General features: G+C 36.7%; 1 protein-coding gene across 1 annotated transcript in view; it reads right to left on the bottom strand.

Annotated features, from left to right (window-relative positions):
• SULF2 (sulfatase 2) overlaps window positions 1-25379 on the bottom strand; it is a 79482-nt gene that overhangs the window by 3009 nt on the left and 51094 nt on the right. Inside the window, exons 10-17 of the mRNA XM_015819225.1 lie at window positions 19903-20110; window positions 8834-9095; window positions 7654-7750; window positions 6177-6271; window positions 3882-3941; window positions 2447-2616; window positions 2221-2363; window positions 563-686 (exon numbers count right to left, since the gene is read on the bottom strand). Of these exons, the coding sequence (XP_015674711.1) occupies window positions 563-686; window positions 2221-2363; window positions 2447-2616; window positions 3882-3941; window positions 6177-6271; window positions 7654-7750; window positions 8834-9095; window positions 19903-20110 (1159 nt within the window). The remainder of the gene's footprint in view (window positions 1-562; window positions 687-2220; window positions 2364-2446; window positions 2617-3881; window positions 3942-6176; window positions 6272-7653; window positions 7751-8833; window positions 9096-19902; window positions 20111-25379) is intronic.

The following is a 25379-nucleotide window of genomic DNA, read 5'->3' as shown; positions in this document are numbered from 1 at the left end:
TAATTATGCCCCTACTTCAGCTTGACATATAGGCGAAGTGATAGACTACTGAATTTAAATAAAGTCATTGAGTAAAGCCATTCTCTGCACTTTTTTACACTGTTATTCCACAAAGACACATATAGCTATTAACTAATATTTTATCAATTTAAACAAAGTTCCCAATGTCTGTATTCCTATTTATCTTACTAGTGTAATACCTATAATAATTTCTAGAATTTATTTATAGATTCATACTACACCTTTCTTAATTAGAATTCATGGAATTAATGAAGACCCTTCCGATAACATCTATATTAAGTTTTAAGTGTGTGATTAAAATCTATCCCTGATTTAGATTTCCTGTTTAAACTATTTAAAGGTATATACAAGTGACTTAAAATAGTATCATTCAAATCAGGGGTCCTCAACCTTGGCAACTTTGTGGACTTCAACTCCTAGAATTCCTCAGCCAGCTGGGAGCTGAAGTCCACAAGTCTTAAAGTTGCCAAGGTTGAGGACCCTTGATTCAAATTATTTGAGCACACTCCTCTTACCAAAGTGAAATAAAAACTGAACTTACCAAGCTCCATGTTTCGGGTCCTTGGGTTGCATTGTTTATGGCCTTTGCAACTTCTCAGTTCCATCAGCTGCACATGCAGTTGGTTGAGAACATCTCTATGTAGTGTGTTTACTGCATTAATTAGCTGCATATAGACACAATTTTTAAATTATTGTGGGTATTCAATGAGCAGAAAAGAGATTGTATCGATTTTTTTCAGTAAGATTATTATTTTTAAAAAAACGAGTTGCAGGAATAATCAAGGGGCAGACTCTAGCATTCAGCTCTAAAAACCATACCACAATTGTGTGCACAAGAAAAAAAAAGAAAAATGAACTGAAGTGAAAGGTTTATGTGGAATCTCCCTATCTAGCCAATCAACATGTTTTTTTCATGAAAGAGACCCAGTGAATGTTTAAATAAATGCAGTTCAGGCCAGTCTGTTATTCTCTATGGGGACAGCATATGAGTTGTAACATTCACACACACTCTCCACTTCCACTTGAGATAGAAGGCTGAGAGAAAACGATTAGAAGTCTGCATGACAAAATGAAACAGTTCTATGTGAGTGATTATGGAAAATCTGGTGGGGTTTCCATATGTTCTAAAAACACTCCAAATCTAAAGCAATTGCGTTTCCATTTCTGCTTTTCTCTGGATAGAAGAGGGGGTGGCAGAGGGAAAGGTAGGCTCCTGTCAGTATGCTGGGAGGGTGTGTAATCACTTCCCTCCCCCCGAAATTGGATACAGGCACTGGGATTCCTAACACTCAGATGTAGATTCCAATACTTCCTGGAAGGAAGAGGTACTAAGAGAATGTTAGACTTCTACCACCCTTTTCTTGTTTTGAAGAGATGAGATTTTGGTGGAAATAAAAGTAGTAATGGAGGCAACTGTAGAATTGAACTTCATCCTCACCTCATGAGGATGATAATATTATAAGCCCTCATTTGTAACATTGTCACAGGTCATTTTTATGTGTACCCAGGTTAGTGACTCCAAAACAAAAGAGAGCCAACAAAAGAAATCTGGTCCCTAGTCAACACACACATACACACACAGAGAGACACTCAAAAGGCTTATACTGCCCTTTACTCCATTCTTTCTTACTTCATACTGCACTTTCTATTGCTCCTCCAACTATTACTCCTTGTGAGACCTACTGCTGGAGAACCTCTTGACTTAGCCATTACTGTGCTGGCTAGGGAGAGCCTTAAAGCAGGCATGTCAAATTGCCAGCCTGCAGGCGGGATGCGTCAAGCTGAAACCACGCCCAGCCCATTGCCGGCAATAGGGAAAAAGTCCCGATACATCGCACGACGTCACGTGATGTTGCGAGTTTGACATGCCTGCCTTAAAGGGATGGTAAAAGCAGGTGTTGGCCATTTTATAGGCAGCCTGTCATCTCACAAACATCAATACAAACTTAATACAAGTTCATTATGTGGGACCTGCAATCTGAAGAAATCTAGAAAACATGAAGTATGAAAAAGTTGATATATATGAAAAGGTTTCCTGCAGCCAACATTGGTGGACCCACTGCAAAATTTAGTGTGCTAATTGATGTTATGAAAAATGGTAAATTCAGAGTAGAATCTTTTAGGGGTTTTTTTGTGTGTGTATGAGTCAAAGAAAGTTGATCATATGCAAACTTTGAAGCTTTTTTTTTTTAAAATTACCTGGTAAGGGTCGGTGTTCAGGTCAAAGTACTCAAGGAAGCCAGTAGCAAATTCACAGAACAGAAAGTTGTGTGTCTCATTGATTGTCCTCATACACCAGTATGTGTTGTTGTTTGCACTGGTACAGGCACAGAAAGGACCCACTGCAAATAAATGTTAACATTTGACAACAGTTGTACTTTCTAAATAATTTTAAACGCTTTACATGCACAGAGATATCTCTTACATGTCCACAAGGGGGCAGTCTGCCAGTGCTGGTTGTCATGTGTGAAGCATGTCAGGCCTGGCATGCTACATGTGTCATTATTTTTTATTCTTTTGAGCAGCTTCCTGAGTTTCTTCTTTCGTCTCTGTTCTCGGAGGAGCCACAGCTTATCCTTCTCCTGAAAGGTTTTCCTGAACATAAAGATCAAGAATTCATAATAACTCACAAATTGCCTCATAGATAAAACCAACTGCTTTATAGACCCAGAAGTCTGGCAGCAAGGCAGAAGGCTATCACAGACAATCTGAGAAGGGATTCATTTCCCATCTCATTTCCTTTTTGTATAATAGCAAAGTTAATTTTGTGATGCTAACTTTATCTTCTTATTTTTTGGTATCGAGTGAGTTTGAGTTCTGGTAAATGCCTGGACTATTCCCTGCAGTTTTCTTGGCAAGATATTCTTTGGAAGTAATTTGCCACTCCCGGCTTTTTAGGGCGGAGAGAGAGACAAAGTCACTCCTGATTTCTAGTCAGATGTCTTAGTTGTATACCAAAGTGGGCTCTTAACTTTACTTACTCCTGTTTGTCAGGACTAAGTTTGTTTGTCCTGTTTGTCACCTGGCCATCATTATGCTTATATGTGTGTAAAATAGCCTCCAAGTCAATAATCCAAAATCCTTGTGGTAGAACTCTACTGAGGTAATAAATGTGTGGCCATGAGAGAAATTTTCAAACAAACACCATGCATAACAACACTTACCCCCAATCTCAGATTGTACACTGCTACTTTTCTTAAAAGTCTGTGTGAAATAGAGTCATTTTAAGTCCAAGTCCCTGCAGGACTCCCCATAAAGCATATATGATAAATGGCTGTTTATTCCTTGCTTGACCTGAAAATGTCCCGTAAGAGGAATCCACCACTTTTGTTTGATACATTAAGTATTAAAGAGTCAAGCTTCTTGGATGAGAAGCAAAAAGTCTTCAAGGGAAAACAAAGTCCAGTTGCCTTGAGAAAGAGCACCTTTGGGTCAACCATGGCCTGGATGACTGAGAATGTCCATAGACATTATTAAAGCTTAGCCTCCATGTTCCTATCTATGCTATGCTAGCTAACACAATCATTTTTATGTATTGCAGACACCTATAAAGATAAGACACTTTTTCTGAATACTGAAGTGGTTCAGTTCAAAATTATATTACCTCCTTCTGCACAATACTGTCTTCTTAAAAGCTGATTTAGTTTGTAGATGAAAGAAGTCAACCAGTTACTTTGAAAGTCTCATTATATGCACAGCTAAAAGAGCAGTTTTCGATAAGAATCCCAAATAATTGTAAACCATGGCCAACACAGCAGATTGCATTCATAATTTTCTCAGACTTTTTGATTACCAAGCCAGAAATAGTAAATTGGAACTACTTTACATTTGTTGTCAGTTTAAGATGACTCTGCACTTACTTGAAAGGATGGAGACCAGATCCTTTGTGCCTCAGTTTGCCTTTGTGTTTTGATTGGAAGCTGAAAAACAAATATCCCTACAATCATCTAAAACACAATTCTTTATATTTTTATACTTGTGCTTCTCCACGCTGAAACTAGGGGCAGTTTACAAAACTGAGAAAACAAGGATAATAATATAAAACACAATCCTCTAATTGGATACATGGTCCATTCAAAACCTTTGTTTTATTTTGCTGAAAGGTACTTGGGCTTTGGTTTCCATGCAGTAAAGAGAAAATACACAACAAACTCTAAAACAAAGAGAATCAGAGGGTTTCTCCAAATTTGTTCCCCTTCAGCAAATAAAGAAATCAATCTATATTGCATCACTTTAGGCTACAATTTAAGAGTTTCTTGTAACTGTCTAATTGAAAGAGGAAAGGCTACTTTTTGTATAGGGGTTTATTGGTTTTAAAGTAAAAAAAATGACATAGACATTAATATGAAATAAAAGCTGGATGATAAGTTGCTTTCCTACTCTGGCTGGCAGGCTGAATTGCAACATGATCAAGTGAAAGGGCTCCACTGCCCAGATCAGGCAGTATTTTCCACTTTGACATTTATTAGAGGTAGACTATTACAAATCTCAGGATTGCACTAAAACTTACTCACAAGCACTGAAATGCAGAATGTGAAGTTAGAAAGAAGGCTGACACAATGTCTGGGTGTGAGGATATAACAGTTGGAAACAATTGGACCAAACATTTATTATATTGTAAACCAGGAAGTGGGACTCATGTCCTACTTGCTAGATGACTTCAGATAAATAGTAGCACTAATTGGGATAAAACAGAAACTGATATTCTTTCTTTTCTCACTGGCAGTAGCAGCTCCTACCATGCATTGAAAGGTTGAAAGGTTGCCAATGGTGGCGAAAGAAGGGACATAATTATAGAAGTCACTAAGGAAATGTTTCTGATAAGAGAAATATTCTGAGAGCAGAAGCAATGTCTTATGGTTTCTGCTTGAAAACTTACCACTATAATCTATTTTTCTGCAGTGTCTGGCAGTGGGAGAACAAATATCACATCATTTATGCTTCTTTTGCCCAGCTTTTGCCATGCACAGAACAGGAAATTTTGGAGCTTCTTTGGCCATGGTGCCAAGTAGGGATGTGCAAATAGTCAGCTCTGAGCTTGGAAATTATTTTTAAATCTGGTGCGACCATATTCACTGTACTCTTAAAGAAGCTGCAACTTTTCCTGCTTATTTAGTAGTTACATAGTAGCAGAAAAACACAAATTTGAGTGTAGAAGGTGTTAAGGAGGAGGCAACAGGTGCCACAAGCTTCTTCAAGGTACCACCCATCCAAGATTTGAAGTAACTTCACCACCTCAGAGATGAATACTGTAGATCTCTGTTCCTAAGTTTAGGCAATGGATGGGAAGCTGTGGTCACAAGGGCATCTTGACTGAAGGGGATTTTGGCCAACTCTGTGCTAAACATTTGCTCTCTAGTTACCCTAATTAGAAACATACAAGGGCTGTGTAATACCAGTTTGAATTCAGATTGACAGTAGAGAATTTGCTTTTAAAATTTATTTCAAAGCAGTAGAGAATGTTGAATAAATTCTCATGGGTAGTGTTCTTGTATTTATTTACTTAAGCACAGGGTAAGTGTTTGAATATCTTGTTTTTCATAGTACAATTGTCTCTACAACAGGCAATCAGTTAGTTCACTGATTTCCATTACTTCACTGAGTTACCAAAGGGTGTGATCATAAGGATCCCCATTCAGAGGCTTTTTCCTGGTGGGAAATCTGAGCAACGAGGGAAGCTTCAGAGTGATTGAAAGATGTGTAACATAAAACAACACATCAGTGGTACGTCTTTCCAGTTCTTCCAATAATGAATTTCAATTTCAAGATAATTTAAAAAGCACTGGGGTATAAATCCCAGGGGCCTTTGTATTCCAAAGAAGTTGAAGATCTTTAATTTGTACTTTCCAAGGTCAGAAAATTTCAAACGTGGAAAGAACGCCCAAAAGAAAGTAGGGTGTTAGCTATGTGAAGATAAGAGGAACTGGCCTGAAATGTTATTTTTGTTTTTAATAGAAGAGTGTGATGAGACGTGAATGTTTCTTGGTTTTCTTTTTTGCCTTGCTGGACTAGACACAATAAGGCACTGGAATTATCAAGGCACTGGAGTATACCTGACTTTAATAAGATAAAATAGTCTTGTGTCTTATACTCTGTCTAAATTCATTAAATTCACTTCCTCCTTATTGCAGTTTCTGACTACAAAGAGAAAGTACCTTATCTTGTTACAATCACATTCCTCTGGTCGCTTCTTCTTTAGATGACCTCTTACCTCTCGCAGGTTTTTAATTTTGTTTTGTAAAGTTTCAATCTAATAAAAAAAATAAGAACAAATGGATGGATGCAAAATTGATTGATTTGGCTGTCATTCAACTTGCCTAGATAATAGGCATTAAATTCCTTTCTTTAAAACCTCTCTGTATCCCAGTTATTTTATTTTAACATGTTTTTTTGAAAATAAGAGTTTTTGCTAAATTCCAAACTTTAGCCAGAAATCCAGATTATTACTACAATTACCATATATTGTTAGCTACACAGTTCACTGGTGGAAATTTGGAAGAAGCAGCCAGGACATTTTCTAGCAAGGAACATAATTTGATTTTTGGAGGAAGAATTCCTAACTGCTGTAATTACAGCAGAGGTGAAAGAAAAAAAAAATATCCACCACTTTTCTTTTATTTGCAAGAAAACCTTGAGAAACAGCCAAGGGAGGGCAATTTATACTAGCACGTACAAGTAAACTGAAAAAATTTGGAATGAATGTGTTTTTTTCCACTATGAGATGACTCATTTTTTGTTTTATTGTTTTTTTTTAAAGTTAGGGGTTATTTTAATTGATGGTCAACACGTAATTCCCATGCATCATGTATCATGAAAGTTCAGTGATCTATGGGAATTTAATAAAAAAATCTGGGGGGAATGATGTGCATTTCTGTCAATTTCTGAACTGTCAAAGAGTAAGACTTGTAGGTTCTATATGTTTAGATGTACACTTTAAGGGCAAGAGGAAAATAGGAAAAACAAGCCAGTTATGAATGTTTAATATACTGTTAATGCATAATTTTATATCCACTTATTCAGAAACTTCTTATCCATATGTTCCCTGCGCTGCCCTTTTAGTAATTAAGGATATTAAATTAGCTTCAACAATGCCCTTTTTCAGAAGGATTTGGGACTGAGCAAAGGACTCCACAAAGAGAAATATTTTTCACATCCTCTGGCTTCCTCTACCCCTAAAATCATATCCAGAGGAGTAAGATTCCTTAAGGCAACACAGAATGTGGCAAAAGGAAAAACTGATGATTATGGCTTCGTTAAGGAAAACCGTGGTAAGAAGATGTTCACCTTTGTTAAGTTCTTCCAGAAACAAAAGGGAACTATTATATCCAGTCTATTTTGGTCAGCAAAATTGCCTGAATCACAGGCTGCTAAACTGATAATCAAAAAGCAGCTCTATTCTCCACAAGACATTCTTATTTCAAAGTCAATCCAGACATCAGCCAAAATTGATATCAGACTATTTAACATTCTGCCTTGCTGTCATTAAACACTGATCTTTTTTGGGGGTCTGACAAGGCGACAACACTGAGATCGTGCCTGTGAGAGTAAAGCCTGACAAAAAAGTCCACTCAAGGTTCCTTGGAATTTGGAAATGTGATTCAAAGGGTGATTCACATGGGCATAAACACTAACCTCATGGTCTATATGAAGCTTATGATCCTTCCAAGCTTGCAATGATTTATATAAGTCTGTGTCACATTGAACAGTGTCATTCTCTAGAATGTAGCATCTGTTCAAAAAAAAGGAAAAGGTCATTATACTGGAGGCAATGACTAGCTGTTGGAAACAGACAACATTACATTCATGAAGATCATTTTTTTGAGCTAAAGAAAGAGGGGGAACTCCCCCACTGCAACCCGAGTAAACAATCTGTGCAATGGAAACTTGAATTACTTGGAGGAAAAAAATACTAAAATACTATAAATATTTTTTTTAAAAAAATAAGTAAAATCTTACAAAGAAGCCTAAGTATATGGCACTTAGACATGTTTGTGGTCTTGAGTATGCATTCCCAGAATTTAGACAAACATTTAACAAAATGTATTAGGCAACCTTGTTCTTAGGTGTAGCGATCCTACAGGTAGTCCTCTACTTACGCCCATTCATTTAGTAACAGTTTGAAGCTGTGATGGCACTGAAAAAAGCGCGTCTCACAACCTCCCACTTGCAATCATTGCAGCATTCCTGCATTGCAGCATTCACTGACCACAATCTGGTGCTTGGCAACCAGTCTGCATTTACAGTGGTTGCAGCATCCCAGCATCACGTAATGGCCATGTGACCTTCCCAGCCAGCTTCTAGGAAACAAAGTCAATGGGGGAAGCCAAATTTGCTTAATGAACGGGGCAAAAATGGTCATAAAATTGCTCACCTGGTGACTCACTTAATAACTGCATTACTTAACAACAGAAGTTCCAGTCTCAACTGTATGGAAAAACTCTAACACTTATATAGTGTATGTTATATTATGTTTAATTGTTAAGTGGACACAAACAGGATCTTATTTGCTGGATTATGAAGCCCTCTTACTATGGGGATTACAGAATGCAGTTAAGAAAATATACATCTAGCCCACTGGGTTAAGCCTGGTGTTTTGCTTGTTTGTTCCCATATATTAAGGCAGAAAAGAAGCATGGCACCTTCCTCTGTAGAGCTCTTGGTGTTCTCCAAGCATGCTTTTGTCATTTCATTACCAGGCTAGGTAATATCATCAGTGCATCGAAGAATAGAATGTCTTGCTTGTTTATATGTAGCCTTGACTGGAGCATATATAAAACCCACAACCTAATAATTAATCTCTTCAAAGACTTACCGGTGTGTCACTTTTATTAAGTTTGGTGTAGTGTTCTCTAAAATGCTACCAGTGCCACTGTATTCCTCCATATCCTTAACATCATCAACTTCTCTTCCTCCTCCTTTTCCTCCACCTGATTCTTGATCATTTTTGTGTTTTGTGATATTCCATGGTAAAATAGGTTGATAGCCATCCTCCAAATCCAAATTATACACCTTTCCATCAAGCTCAACAGACACTGAACGAACTGAACGACTTCGAATGTAGCTCGTTTTGTATTCTACATGAGAAATGAACACAATTTATGTGTATTTAGCAGGTCAGATATGGATTGACAGAAATTTATTGCTAAAAAATTGGTTAGGTCAGAGATGGAAGAATTCTTTATTTCCAAAAATAATTATTTTTTTCAGACAGTGATCTAATTCTATGAAAAGTAATCTATTCCTACATACATTATTCAAAATTTATTATACATTTAATACTACTGGAAACATATCTTTTACTATAATAAGGGCACATCATTTGCTTAGTTCTTGTTAAAAGTTCTATTTTTCATATAATGTTATGATTTCAATTTTTGACAATGTACTTTTGAATATACTGTTGACATTTTATTGAAAATTTATGGAAAATTTATTGTAACTTACTAAGAATGACCAACCACAACCAGCTAAAACTGAATGCATGGATGACTGAATAGATATAAAAGCCAAAGGAAATGAAACTGCAAAAAATGTATCTTGTTTTATATGACAGCTGAGAATAATTTAATTTTATTATGCTTGGAAGGTTTTAGAAAAACTAAATTAACTTTGGACTAGCTTTTCCTGGTGTAAATTATCTTCCAGCTAGTATGAGATCATAGAGTTAGAGAGCTGATATGCGCCTGCTGCAATATTCATTGCTCTAGGATTATGAGTTGGCCTACAGAAGATCTTTAATGAAGATTTTATATGGCCTAAATTTAAGGAAGTAATCAAATAGCTTTTAGTGTATGTTCTTATATAGGGAACATACTTTTTACTGAAATGGTTTATTTCTACATTCTTGCCATGTGATGGCAGCAAAAGTTCAGAAAGTTACAAAAGAAGTAAAAATAAATGATGCTCAACGTGAATGTTTCATGCATTCTAAAGAGCCACAGAAGAACTTTTATTAATGTTTTATGGTGCCTTTTGCTTTCAATTTCCTTTGAAACTGCTTTCCCATCTAGAGAATTCTGAAAAACAGCAACTGAAGACTATTACTCCATATTTCTCATCTCTAGTTACTCTCTCTTTCAACTTTTTTTCCTATTAACTCAGCAAATCCCTGCTCCTTAAACCCCAGTTTCAAGCTTTGTTGTATTCTATTTCTCTTGCTTTCCCTTTCACAATTTACCCATTTGAGTGAAACTCTAGATGGCAATTCCTCTTCCTTCTGGTCATGAAACCCCAGGAACTTCTCCAATTCGAAATTCTCCCTTTCAATTCCCAGAAATTGCCAGCAGTTTCAAAGCTCACTAGATGGATTTTTGGAAACCTAACTGGATGGCTTTACCCTCGCTTCTCAGACTCAGCAGCATTGGGTAGGATAATAGTATTGATTCATATAGAAATCTATATCTATCCACTATTTCTTATTTAATCTCATTTCTACTAATTCATAAGAAGGAGTCACTGTTTGCACAGCATTTAGGAGTGATGGGCCTGTAGCGTTATTCAGAGTATTCACAGAGTACAACAGAATTATTCACCAACCTGGGATTCTGAATTTCCACCTGAGGCTTAGCCAGGTGAATCATAGCTTTAGGGGAAAAATAGGTTCTAATTTATGAAACGTTTGACTAAAATGAGGAAACTCCCTTCCCTTTTAATACTAAGAGGAAATTCTAAGAAGTTACACCCAAAAAGAAGAAACTAAAAAGAGACTTTCTCAGCAGGAATCTGTTTCCTTTGTTATGAACCTTGTGTTTCCATTTGCTGGTATTAAAAAATACACCCCATTGTAAAATCTGAATAGAATATAACATTTATAAATGCTGAACAATTTTCAAACAACAACCAACTAATTACCAAAAACAAATCTGTTGCACTATTTGTCTTTCAAATAATAGATTTTAATACAAACCACACAGGAAGTGGTGTTTTTCAATGAAATTCAAAGAAGCAAATGTCTTTTTTTAAAAAAAAAAAAAATTGACTGATACTGTGGGTGTTCAAAGATTTGTGAACCCTTCTGAATTTTCAATGTTTCTGCATAACTATGATCTAAAATGTGATCTGTTTACCACACAATTTCTAAAACTAGATAAAGAGAACCAATTAAATACATGGGTCAAAACAGCTTATATGTAGCTAGTTGGTCAGAATTAGAGACCTAAATAAAGATAAATGAAAAATAACTTTTCACGACTTTTTAGACCCTAAATTGATAAGTATGCACTTCTATAAACTAAAAAAGGGCTCATTAGATTAACTCTCTCACAAATAGGTTTTTCAGCAGTAGACTAGGGAAAGGATGGGATGATTCTGTAGTTTGTTATAATATTGCACTGCAACACCTGGGACAACTGCAATAATTGCAGAGAAAATGAAGTAATGTTTTCTTAGAAAATCATAAACTTTTACTTCCATAAGTGCACTAGCATTCAACTTATTATCTATTTTCTCATGAAATACCATTCATGAACAATGGGAAATGAAACCCATGCAGAGATATTTTATTCCAAGTTGCTGCCAGAACCTTTTCTTCTTGTGTAAAACAGAGGAGAAATCGGCTGCCTCTAATGAACAAAAAGTGGAGATGATCATTTTTCACTTGTTCTCATCAGCAGACCAGGTGCTACAGATGGCGGTAGACCAGGGCCCACAGATGGCAGCAGACCAGGTGTTACAGACGGTGGCAGACCAGGGCCCACAGATGGCAACAGACAGGTGCTACGGACGGCGGCAGACCAGGGCCTACAGACAGCCGCAGACCAAGTGCTACAGACGGTGGTAGACCAGGGCCTACAGACGGCAGCAGACCAAGTGCTATGGATAATGGTAGACCAGGGCCTGCAGACAGCAAAAACCAAAAAGAGGGATTTTCAAACAACAAACTCATGGAACAGGTGACTGATACTATTGTGGTATACAATACATGTTCCATGTATGTGCTTATGCCCAAAGAACACCCAAACTATACATGCATTAGATGTAAATTATGTAAACTACTGAAGGAAAAAGTAAGGAACTTAGAGGCAACTCTAACCAAATTCCAATCTAGAAAGAAAGCTATACCCAAACTGAACCAATTAATGAACAATTAACTCCCAGAGGATTTGACCCTACTGATAAACCCTTGAAGACAAGTGGAGGTATGTCACACATAGAAAAAAACACAATACTCAAAGAAAGAACAGCATACAACTAACAAACCCCTTCTACCCAATCCAACCCAAGCAGAAACAGCCCCATTAAAACTGACCAATCGATTTCTCCCCTTAGATGGAAACACACAGACCCACAACCTCCCCTCAAAGAAAACAACTTCAAATATCCCTTAAAAAGTCACATCAACAAACACACCAGAGATAAACAGAAAAGCACCCCAGACTGCAGCCCCCCCAAAAGGAAGGCGAATGTTGGTAATAGGAGATTCTATCCTCAAAGAAATAGAATCATCCATCTGCAGACCAGACATACAATCCAGGAAAGTATGTTGTCTCCCTGGAGCAAAAATCAAAGATGTGGCTGAGAACCTAACCAAAATAATTAAGCCTACTGATTACTACCCTTTCCTCCTCCTCCACATTGGGACGAATGACACAACAAAGAACCTGAATACAATAGTGAGAGATTACAAACAACTAGGCAATAAAGTTAAGAAGCTAGGAGCACAAGTAGTGTTCTCATCTGTACTCCCAACTTAAGTCCAACACCCATTGAGGGGAAAAAGAATTCTAGAAATAAACCATTGGCTAAAGGGTTGGTGTCGCCAAGAAAACTTTGGTTTGCTGGATCATGGACTGCATTTCCTATACGAAGAACTCCTGGAAAGGGATGGGCTTTACCTCACGAAAACAGGGAGAAATGTACTCAGGAAAAGACTGGCCCAACTCATCAGGAGTGCTTTAAACTAAAATTGAGGGGAGAGGGTGACCAATCTTTAGAATCTCTAGAACCCAAAACCAATCATAAATCCCAAGACAACAAATCAAACAATGAGGTAGGCAGAGACGAGAAAAACCCAAACAAAGAAAAACCCAAACAACAATCAGGAGATTCAGGAAACATACCCATGGATAGGCATAAAATGCTTTATATAAATGCTTATATAAAAATGCTCAAAGCTTGGGGAACAAACAGGGCGAACTAGAAGCAATAGTACACGAGGAAGTGTATGACATAATTGGCATTTCGTCCCTGGTGGGACGAAACCTGTGAATGGAATGGACTGATGGATGGATACAAATTGTTCAAAAGAAACAGGTTTACAAAAAGAGGAGGGGAAATTGCATTATATGTAAGAGAACACTACATATCTACAGAAATGCACATGATCCAAGATAAAATCTCTCCAGAATGTATATGGGTCAATATAAAAGAGAAAAAAGTGACATTACCATAGGTGTATATTACAGGCCACCCAACCAATCAGAAGAAATAGATGAACTCTTTGCCAACCAGCTAACAAATGTATGTAGGAAGCATACCACAGTAGTAATGGGAGACTTCAACTATCCAGATATCAACTGGGAGACAAACTCTGCAGCGAGTGGGAGATCAAACAGATTCTAACCAACCTAGCCTACAACTTTGTCATCCAAAAAGTGGAGGTGGGAAATAGACGTAAAGCTATACTGGACTTAATTCTAACTAATAGAGAAGAAGTGATAGAGGGAGTTGAAGTTGCCGGAACCTTGGGTGAAAGTGACCACGTCATACTAGAATTTAATATAATGCAAACACTAGCAACAGAAAACAATCCAACCACTGTCCTGAACTTCGAAAGAGCTGACTTTAACAAACTCAGAGAGCAATTTGAAAACATATCCAATTTTCTCTCTGTCCCACCTTATACTAAACAAAAATGAAGTCTGGGTTATTCTAAGTTTTTTTCTCAAGGTGATTTCAATCTCTGGACTGTGTAATCTCTTCTCCGTGCCTTCTATTAATGGCTTGCTCCTTCTTTCCCTCTTTAATCTTTCTTTTCTCCAAAGTCAGCTCTAAATTCTTTTACACCTAAGCAATTTTCTCTGGATGGCCCACATTGCCATTCTTCTTTTAGCTATCAGGATCTAAATATACCTGCTCCTCTCTTTTTGTATGATACTTTTATAATACAGTATATTTTCAGGGAATAGAGCTGGCATTTTAATGAAGACTGCACAGTTATACAGTATGTGAAGAACCCATCTTTCAAGAATGTTTGTTAAAGCACAGGGTTCAGATGAGGAGTGCCCCAACTTCAATAGGGAGAACAGAGCTGTTTCTTCCTTAACAATTTTAAAAATCGTTTTAGGTACATACAGGGCACAATTATTGTGATCTTGGGAGTCCTGTACATTTCAAACAGAGGGAGAAGTCTGTATGGTATCTCAAAATAAATTTAAAATTGATTTATTTTGCCATCCATTTTGGATTCTGAAATTTCATACAAGCCTTAAAATAAATGTGAAAATAGTACACATTGCTTAAACATTATGTGGGATATAGAACAGCAAAGTCCCTCAACTGTTGTCTAAAAGTAGGTGAAATCTAAGAAAAAAAGAGCTATACGGTTAAGACATTATCTAGAAATCTATATTTCCTAGGCTGTCTATTTTAATGAAACATTATATAATGCTTCAGATAAATTGGAAAAGTGATGGTGCTATAAATGCAGTCATTGTTAAAGGACACACATCAATCTGGATCATTCTTATATATATTCTAAAATTCTGTTCAGCTAAATGATTGGGGTAAATCTGGGTTTCCAGACCTATTATTAAACCTTGGTAAGACATTCCTGTAAGGATATTTGTATGATGGATAAAATGTGATTATGGTTGATAAAATGTGCTGAATTTTATTTGTTTCTCCTTCCATGGTATACTGAGATTCTTTTCATTTATTATTTGCATGCATTGTTACTCAAAACAGATGTAATTAATACATGCATTTTGTTCCTTTGTAAAACTACTACAATTTATGGTGCATAATGTATTTTAATGTATGTCTTGAAAGGATATATATTCTCAATGTTTCTGTTATAGCCAATTTTATATCTGGATCCCATCACTGTTCTCCTTTCTTTAAAATGGATGCTGGGATTTTTTAAAAGAAGAATGTTGAAAAGGGAGTACATAGAAATAAACATAATCAGATGTCAATGTAACTTCATTTGTAGTTATTTTACAACCAAAATCTAAATTATTGAGTGTCAGATGACATACTTTTTTAAGCTGCCACGTTACACAGGATGGAACAGTAAAGAATGGCAGTTAACATCACAAATTGACCACAAGATTTTTTTTGTTTTGTTTGTTTTTGCAACATATAGAGGAAACATTCACACATCCATGTACAATTTATAATTTTGTTTCTTTTCCAAACAGCTTATGGGACCTTATGCTGAAATGAAACTCTAGAAATGCAATAACAGTAATTGTGAGAGGGACCTTGGAGTCCTAGTGGTCGATCACTTAAACATGAGTCAGCAGTGTGCGGCAGCAGCCAAAAAAGCTAATACAATCCTTGGTTATATAAACAGAGGCATAGAATCTAAATCACATGAAGTATTATATAAAGTTATAGTAAGGCCACATCTGGAATACTGCATCCAGTTTTGGTCACCACATTATAAAAAAGATGTTGAGACTTTGGAAAAAGTGCAAAGAAGAGCAACTAAGATGATTAAAGGCCTGGAGACTAAAACATATGCTGAACGGTTGTAGGATTTTGGAATGACCAATCTAGAGAAAAGAAGGTCCAAGGGGGACGTGATAGTATTTGAGTGCCACAAGAACCAGAATGCAAGACAAGAAACAACAGATGGAAACTAATCAAGGAGAGAAGCAACCTGGAATTAAGGAGAAACTTCCTAGAAGTGAGGACAGCTTGCCTTCAGACATTGTGGGTGCTTCATCACTTGAGGTTTTTAAGAAGAGACTGGACAACCACTTGTCTGAAATGATATAGGGACTACTGCTTGAGCAGGGGACTAGACTAGAAGACGCTTCCAGCTCTATTCTGATTGAATAAATGTATATGAATATCAGCAATATATTTGATATTTCCATATAATTAGATTTTGGGGCCCTGGGAAATCTTAATGCTTAAGAATGTTTTTAGGCTTAATTATATTCAAATTATATGAGTATAAAATATAGTTTGCATTGAAAACAGATTTACACTAGGTAGACTAGAAAATAATAGCAGATTTAATATGATCTGTGATGCTTTAGGTCATCTTCAGAAAATGAGGGATTTCTACCTCCAGCGTCTAAGTGAAAAACAGGAAATCTAATGTGTGAAAATTTGATGTTGTCTTAGGAACAATGGAAGAGGAAGATCATTAAGAGCAAAACAAAGTCTTTGTGCTCAGAAGATCCCAAGTTCAGTCCTAGATATATCTAGGTATAATGAAAATACTATCTAACTCAAACCTCTATATTTTCTACTAATGACTCATAAGTATAAACAGCTTCTTATGCTCCAAAGAAATTTACGCCACTTACTTTTGTCATTTTCAAAATTCTGAAATAGCTTCATCTCGGTGCCTATACAATACAGAATAGTTTGTAATCCTTATACCCTGCAGTTCCACTAGCCATTTCTGGTGAGCCAAGCCAGTTGCTAATGTGCATAAAGCAGCCTGTTGCATCTAAAGTCAGAGATGCAGCTTGGTCTCAAACTATGACATGTTCTCTGAGAATCTCTCCAGTTTCCGCATGCAGAGAAAAGTGGATAATATCCACTCTTCCTCCTCTTAGTTTTATTTGCTTGTGAGAGAAATAACAAAGGAAGAAGGGAGAAAATCTCCCCTACAGCACCAAAACATGACATTTATGTGTTGGAAAATGTTCAGTCCCAGACAAAGCATTAACTACCTGGAAAAAAAAACATCTGGATCGTGTACAGCAAATGAATTAACTACTGTGCATTTATTATGTGAATGGAAGATTATTTGGAAAGGCCCTCAGGTTTCTGATACTGAAGGCTGAGAGACATAATTGCATAGCTTAATCGGGATGCCACAGGGATATTTAAAAAGTTGCTAATAAATTTTTTATGGAGTTCTTTATCTGGTTTTAAATTTTATAAGTGGCGTTCAGATATCTTCAGCATAATGCAGCAGTTTTATTGTTTATCATGTTATGCTAAAATTATGAAATGAGCTATATTTAGGGTTATAATTTTTAAACAATTTAACTGAACCACAAGCTTAAGCATTATTTAAAGATTTTGCCATGCATTCTTGGCAGTTGCCGTAGCTGGTACCTTGTACCTGAGAACCAGTAATTTTATTCACCTAAAAATTAGCTTAGTAGTTACTAATCAGCTTGCAAGGCAAATATAAAGGAAGAAAATCGATTTAAACTCCCTGTTTGAAGCTTGTGCCAGGTCATTACTGAGAAAGTCTAATCTGCTAAATAATTAAAGCTCTGCACTTGTGAAGCGAGACGAAAGCAACTTTACAGACGAATAATAATTCTGAGCTGCTGTTGGGCTCTTTTAATCTATAATTAAACTATGCACACTTCAAATGCATGTCTGTGCGTTTGTGTGTTGATTTTCAGCTGACTCAAGTTAAAGAAGAGCCTGTAGAATAGGTTATGCCACAAAGTGCCTGAGCCTTGCCAAAGAAAATCAGCAGTTTTTGGAGCCAGCTCCACTTTAATGTGAAAAGAAAACGTTGTATGGGAGCAACAGCTTTGGGAACAACTTCTACCTGTGCTCTTATTATGGATAAATAATGCTCCAATACCCTGAGAACTAGTCAAGTGCAGAACCCAGGACTATTGTAGTTTCTAAAAAGGAATAATGGATATTACCACTGCCTACTTTTGAGATGTACAGATACATACAAATAGTTACTAATCCAGCATTTATCATGGTGCTTAAATAAGCACCCACTTAGTTGGTACTTATTTAAGCACCCTGATAAATGCTAGACTAACTTGGCCAGAGAAGTTACTGTATATAAACAGGGCACAAACCCCACACTCACTACACTGATGATGTTACCTAGTTTGGTAATGAAATGTTTGCAAGCAAACAACCAAGCTCAGAAAGATCCAAAAACTCCACAGTTCAACCCTGACTTATAAATCTCCTCCTGATTACAAGATGCTGAGAGTGAGGGCACTAGAGGAAGAGTGAGCAACTTAACGTCCAACAATCCATAACTGAAAATTGACTACTGTGCATAATTCTTAACTATGGTGGCTGAGTGATTAAGATGGTTGGGCTTATCAATCAGAAGGCTAAGCACTGCCCCCATTTAGCTTGAAGGTAAATGTTGATTGGGTAGGGCTACTTGCTTAGTGAATTTATTTGCTTTATAATCCATAAACATTTAATTTTTTTCTTTCTCTTTTCCCTTTCCGTTTCTATTACAATGGCTCTTTCCTCTCCATTTGATTTTTTTTCTCATTTTTTGGTGGTTGTGCTGGAGGGAGGAGAAAGCATGTTTATGTCTACTGTGGAAGAGAGAATAGTTGGCTTCTGCAGACAGGGGACCAATTAATTTTATAAATGGTATATGATATTTTACTAAGAATTAATTTTAACATTAGTTATTATTCAGTTAATTCGAATTTGTCAACTTAGAAGTCTATGTTTAACTATAAACGAAGTAAATTTCTCCCTATTCCTAAGAAGCAAGCAAAGCTGATACTCAAGTGTCCTCATTTATCTACTTCTAATTAGTTCTGGAATCCTCATTATAAAATGTACTACAAGTGTTGGAAACATCCCATGTATCTTCGTATTTTGCATTTTTACATAAAAACTATATCATACTTTTATGCTGAGGTCTGCAAAAAATGTTGCTTTTTTAAAAGATTCTTGTGGTTAAAATATTTCAAACATATACAAAATAAATAACAGTCACAATCATATGGCAGCACTGAGCAGACTTTATCTGATCGTGAAAAAAAATCTAAACAATATCAGACCTAATTAGCACCCAGACTGGAGACAATCAGGAAATCCTAGTGTAGGATGATAGACTGGGAGTCAAAAGCGCCTCTAGGAAGACAGAATGGCAGACCACTGTTGCATTGTTTATGTAGCCATTAGGAGGCAAATTCAGCTTTAATGAGATGTTACTTTTATCTAGATCTGTAACAGACACTTTGCGTTGAATTCAATTATGACTGTCTTCTGAAATTAGATCAGTATAGATTCTTCTTTTTAGCACCCCATGAAATCTGCTGTTAAATTTTGAAGGTTCTGTAGAGCAGGGGTCCCCAACCCCTGGACCATGGACCATTCACAACTGAGTGGGGCGCACACAGCTCCATTTGTACAAGTGGCAGGTATGTGCTCACACAAATGAAGTTGCATGCACATACTGCTCACACAGAACCATACCCTCTCCCCCCCGCCAGTCCACAAAACCGGAAAGGTTGGAGACCGCTGCTCTATAGAGCAGGAGGAGAAAGAGAGGGCAGGGAAGATCCACTGCAAAAATCAACATTCACAAGTGCAACATTGGATGTGGTCCACTGCTTCAAATGTATTGATCTCTAAATCTAAGCAGACCTATTTTTTCTGTATGAGACTGCTCGTTCACTAAGATCTATGAGAGATTTTCTCCTCTGTCAAGGAGTGGCTTGTGAGGAGTTTGGAAAAAGCATTTACTATGGTCAATGCACTGCAAACTTTTCATTACTGTGCAAACTTCTTTTTGATTGATGGGTGTGTTATTTGCTAAACCCTTGAAAAATGAATTGTTGTTTACTTTATTCACTACTCTCCCAAGTTTGAGTTATTTTGTATTACTGAGACATTTTTAATCTGGAGATTTTTTTAGTATAAACTTTGCTTAATTTCTTAAATATATAGATTTAAATAGGTTAGTTATTTAGAATTTTTTCCGCCATCACAGAAACCCCCAAGAACTTCACTTACTCTTCTTAGAGAATAATTTCTTTCGCCGTCCAATGGGACTCAGCTTGTATTCATTCTCATCACAGCTGCAGTCCTCATTATTCTTGCTGTAATACTTGGGCAGAAGATTGGAGATTCCTTTACTACTGTCTGGAGCCATAAGGCTAGCTAGGCCTTTGCATTTATGCAACTTCAACTTCCCATTGGCATCTTCCACACACTGCCATTTCTGGAAAAGCAATAAAAAAAGAAATAATGGAATAGTAAAGAACATATTCCTTCCATATACCTTTATATTTGAAATTAGTTGGTATTATCAACAAGGTGGAAACATAGGATAGTGGAGAAAATCATGCTTAAAAGAGGACTTCCTTATATTTGTGAACCTGTGGTCCAGATTGTGTGAAGTTTTCTGCAGCCAATCAAAAAAGGTAATAGAGCAGGATATGTTCTTTTCTCAAACAACAACTTTCAAGAAGCAGTATCAGAGCAGAATAAGCACTCTTCTAGAATAGAGTGCTTCTTGTTCAATTAAATACTTTGCGATATAGAGAGTTGTGCTTTCCTATTTGGTTTCCTCTCTCTAATCTACTAATTCTTAAGTAGAGAGGTGTCAGTTCTTCCATCTTCGGCTTGGCACCCTACTGGCATCCTGGCATCAAAGGCTAGGAGGTAAGTGTGGGAAAGGAGCACAAATGGGCAATAAATATGTATGGGGATGTGATGGGAAATAGGAAGGCGGGGGGAATGACAGCTTGACAAAGACCAGGAAAGCACAGAACCAGTTTGTGCCAGCACTCAAGGCCATGCACTCTGAGATTGGAATGCAGTCTACCCCAAACATCTCAGTGTTCTCAAAACACCTAGGCAGACTCTTCATTGGCTGAAGATGAACTGGTTATCGGGGGAGGGCTGGGATGAGGGAAAAAATCTGTAACTTTTTGCATGGGAAATTTAGTTCTAGCCTGACTTTACTACAGCCACTAGCCTTTAGTAAAAGAACCTATTACTTCACCAAAATGGAGTCGAGGATCTTTCTTTCCGAAGGGACCTGACTGGGGCAGGTCTGACATGAAGAACAGTTGGTTGGTATTATAAAACATGAACACTGACCCTAGCGATCATGGAAACCAGTGCAAAATTTATAGAGCCAAAATGTACATGGGTGCTGTAAATGTCTACATGCACAAATGCATGCACATGCACACGCACACCCTCATACACCAATATATATTGAAGACAAACACAAATCAAACAGTCAGAAACTAAAAAAGGAGTCTAAATGAACCACAACCAAACCTTGTTTTTCAAAACAAACAAGACCTTTCTTGCAGTTTGGTTCAAAAACTGAAGTCTGGAAGTATGAACAAAAGAAAAAAAAACCATTGTACCACCTCTGCCTGGAGCAACTGATGAGGAAAGATGCCAATGATTATAGAATAAACTGAACAAAGCATCACTAAGGTAGCACTCATCAACAACTGCAGTTGTTCTATTGTGAGGCAAGAACAATGATGCCATCTAGTTATTTTTTCAACAAGTATGAGCTTGTAAAATTTTCTGGAGACAATTCATGGTTTGTAATGAAAAAGGTTAAGAAAGCAAAGATAATTGGGGGAGGAGGGTTATAAAATACTTACAATTGTTTAATTTTTACTTAAAAAATCAAAATAACAGTGGTATAATAAAACTGTAGGATGCTTCTTCAAAATGGATATTACATCAAACAAAAACAAGGGAAAAACATACTTTTTTAAAAAAAAACAAACCCACTTACTACTACTGTAAGCACATTATAATTTTAGAATGGTAGAAAATTTAAATTCACAATAAAAATGGAAATTTTCCTTTCTGAGTTTTTATAGATCTTCTAGACTGGATCTGCATTAAATGGTAGTTATTCTGCACCTCCTATTGAAAGATACCAGAATTTCAAGTGATCCAATAACAAAAGAGAGTGATAATTCAGAAAAGGTAAATCTCTCCCCTCCCATCCACCCAACCACCCCAGTACATAGGTTATAGAATACAATTCACCATCCACCCAACCACCCCAGTACATAGGTTATAAAATACAATTCATTACAACTTTATGTTGTAATGATAACCATCAACTTGGAAAGCTTTATAAAAGGATTAAACAAATTTATGGATGATGTATTAATATTATCATAAAGTAATAATCACAATAGCTACACAGTACAACTAATCATTGTTAACAGCTATGTAAGTTTTCTAGAGACTGTTGGGGAATATCCTTTAGCACTGCATAATGTGGAAATACAATAGTAGACTAGATTTTTTAAATAAATCTTTATTGATTAGCCCTTGGGCCATATCAAAGTGCAAAATTCCAGCAACAAATTATTACTAAAGTTTGATAAAAGCAATTTAAAATGAAATTTGATAAAATACAGTTTAAAATGGAATTAGAGTAAAATACGACTTAAAATGAAATTGGAATAAAATACAGTCTAAAATGAAATTAAAATAGAGTACAGTAATTTAAAATATAGATAAAATATGATAAAATTATATCTTGGAGTCACCCTTGCAATCTAGTAGACTAGATAATCTTTGGTCTTATCAAACCCAGCTCTTTATATTTTTCTATTACCATCTGAGGGAACTCAATTTAACATGCTCGAAATCACACCTCAATGAATAGAGTTTGCAAGAGAAAATGGATCCTATAATAATAATAATAATAATAATAATAATAATAATAATAATAATAGTAAAGTTGGAAGGGACTTTGAAGGTCATCTAGTCCAACCCCCTGCTCAGGCAGGAAACCCTATACCATTTCAGACAAATGGCTGTCCAGTCTCTTCTTAAAAACTTCCAGTGTTGGAGCATTCACCGCTTCTGGAGGCAGGTTGTTCCACTGGTTAATTGTTCTCACTGTCAGGAAGTTTCTCCTTAGTTCTAGATTGCTTCTCTCCTTGATTAGTNTTCTATTCTATTCTATTCTATTCTATTCTATTCTATTCTAATTAGTTTGCTTTGTATATGCAGACTGGATTAATCAGGCAGGATGGAATCACAATTTACTAAATATGCTTTCAAATCAGTTGAATCACCCAGATTCTGGAAAGATTTTCAACCTTAGTGTACAGATATTTTAAGGTTCTTGAATTTTTCAGGATGCTATAAAGCTAAAAATTGTAAAAAATAATATTAATATTTTATGGTGCATTTCATATTAAAGTGAATATTGCAACAGAAAAAACCTTCAATTATAATTTTGAATATGAGCAGAGAAAATAACTAGTGAAAATGACTACCAACTAATGAAATGCCCATAGTCATGTAATGTAGATGTACATTCTGTGAATCCTTTCCTTTCCTTTCCTTTCCTTTCCTTTCCTTTCCCCTTCCTGTCCCTCTTTACCTTATGATTTGTTGTCTTTGTGATCCAAAGTATTCTCAAGGCCTTTCTCTAGCATCACAATTTAAAGACATCCCTCTTTTCTTTGTTCAGCATTTCTGATGGTTCTGTTTTCACAGCCATACATTATAGGTGGGAAAACCATGGCCTTGATTTGTGATTCATGTGATGTCTCTGTATTTTAAATTTTGCTTAGATCTGTCATAGTCCTTCTCCTAAATAGTAGATAATGCTCCATTTCATGGGCATTTCCAGCACTGTATGTTTTTGAACCCAGAAAGTTAAATTTGGATGTTACTTCAACTTTAACTACTTGCTTTGGGTTGCCTTTTGGCTTTGATATAATCTTAGGGGGGGTTGTTGTTTTTTTTAAACAGCCTGGAGCAATGTTTTTCCCAGCAATTTAATTCCAATTATATTTCTTTTAGTCCAGCATTTCTGATGATATATTCTCCATGGAAATTAAACTAATGAGGTGAATCTTCTTGCCCCCATGTCTTTGTTTTAAACTAATTTGTTAAATAATAATAATAATAATAGTAAAGTTGGAAGGGACCTTGGAGGTCATCTAGTCCAACCCCCTGCTCAGGCAGGAAAATCTATACCATTTTGGACAAATGGCTGTCCTGTCTCTTCTTAAAAGCCTCCAGTGTTGGAGCATTCACCGCTTCTGGAGGCAGGTTATTCCACTGGTTAATTGTTCTAACTGTCAGGAAGTTTCTCCTTAGTTCTAGGTTGCTTCTCTCCTTGATTAGTTTCCACTCATTGCTTCTTGTCTTGCCTTGAGGCGCCTTGGAAAATAGCTTGACACCCTCTTCTTTGTGGCAGCCCCTGAGATATTGGAATACTGCTATCATGTCCCCCCTCGTCCTTCTCTTCATTAAACTAGACATACCCAATTCCAGCAACCGTTCCTCATATGCTTTAGCCTCCAGTTCCCTAATTATCTTTGTTGCTCTTCTCTGTACTCTTTCTAGAGTCTCAACATCTTTTTTACATCGCAGTGACCAAAACTGGATGCAGTATTCCAAGTGTGGCCTTACCAAGGCATTGTAAAGTGGTATTAACACTTCACGTGATCTTGATTCTATCCCTCTGTTAATGCAGCCTAGCACTGCGTTGGCCTTTTTGGCAGCTGCAGCACACTGCTGGCTCATATTTAGGTGATTCTCCACTAGGACTCCGAGATCCCTCTCACAGTTACTACTATTGAGGAAGATACCCCCTATACTATACCTGTGCATTTGGTTTTTCTTGCCTAAATGTAGAACCTTACTTTTTTCACCATTGAATTTCATTTTGTTAGATAGTGCCCAGTGTTCAAGTCTTTCCAGATCCTTCTGTATCTTAAGCCTGTCTTCTGGAGTGTTGGCTATTCCTGCCAGCTTGGTGTCGTCTGCAAATTTGATGAGTTCCCCATCTATCCCCTCGTCCAAATCGTTGATATAGATATTGAAGAGCACTGGGCCCAGAACAGAGCCCTGGGGCACCCCACTACACACTTCCCTCCATGTAGATGCAGTTCCATTGAGGACCACACGCTAGTACGGCCGGTCAGCCAGCTACGGATCCATCTGGTGGTGGTGCTTTCTACCCCACATTTTTCTATCTTGTCAAGTAGTAGGTTGTGATCTACTTTATCAAATGCCTTACTGAAGTCCAAGTAAATTATGTCCACAGCATTCCTCTGATCCACTAATTTTGTCACTTGGTCAAAGAATGCAATAAGATTTGTCTGGCATCCAGGATCTTCATAGGTATTGAGGTCAGGCTGATAGGTCTGTAATTTCCTGGGTCCATTTTTTCCCTTTTTTGTAGATGGGAACTACATCAGCTCTTTTCCAGTCCTCTGGTAGTTCCCCTAGTAATTGCTGCTTCCTGATCACCATGTAAATTCTTCAAGCTCAAAATCTCATGTTTAATGACAAACCAGAATTTTTCCTGTCTAAAATTTCTTTATAATTGAATGCCCAATTAAAATTCAAGCTAAAAACAAAGAAAATTAGGAAGGAAGAGCAGAGTAGGACATTTAAAGTTCCCCATTAGTATTTACCACCTGAACAACAAATTAATGAGATTGACAAATTAATGGTCACATTTTTCTATA

The sequence above is a fragment of the Protobothrops mucrosquamatus genome, unplaced genomic scaffold, assembly GCF_001527695.2.
Source record: "Protobothrops mucrosquamatus isolate PMUCROS unplaced genomic scaffold, P.Mucros_1.0 scaffold875, whole genome shotgun sequence".
NCBI lineage: Eukaryota > Metazoa > Chordata > Lepidosauria > Squamata > Viperidae > Protobothrops > Protobothrops mucrosquamatus.
Note: the sequence above shows the minus strand (reverse complement) of the source record. Positions and strands in the feature narration are given on the sequence as shown.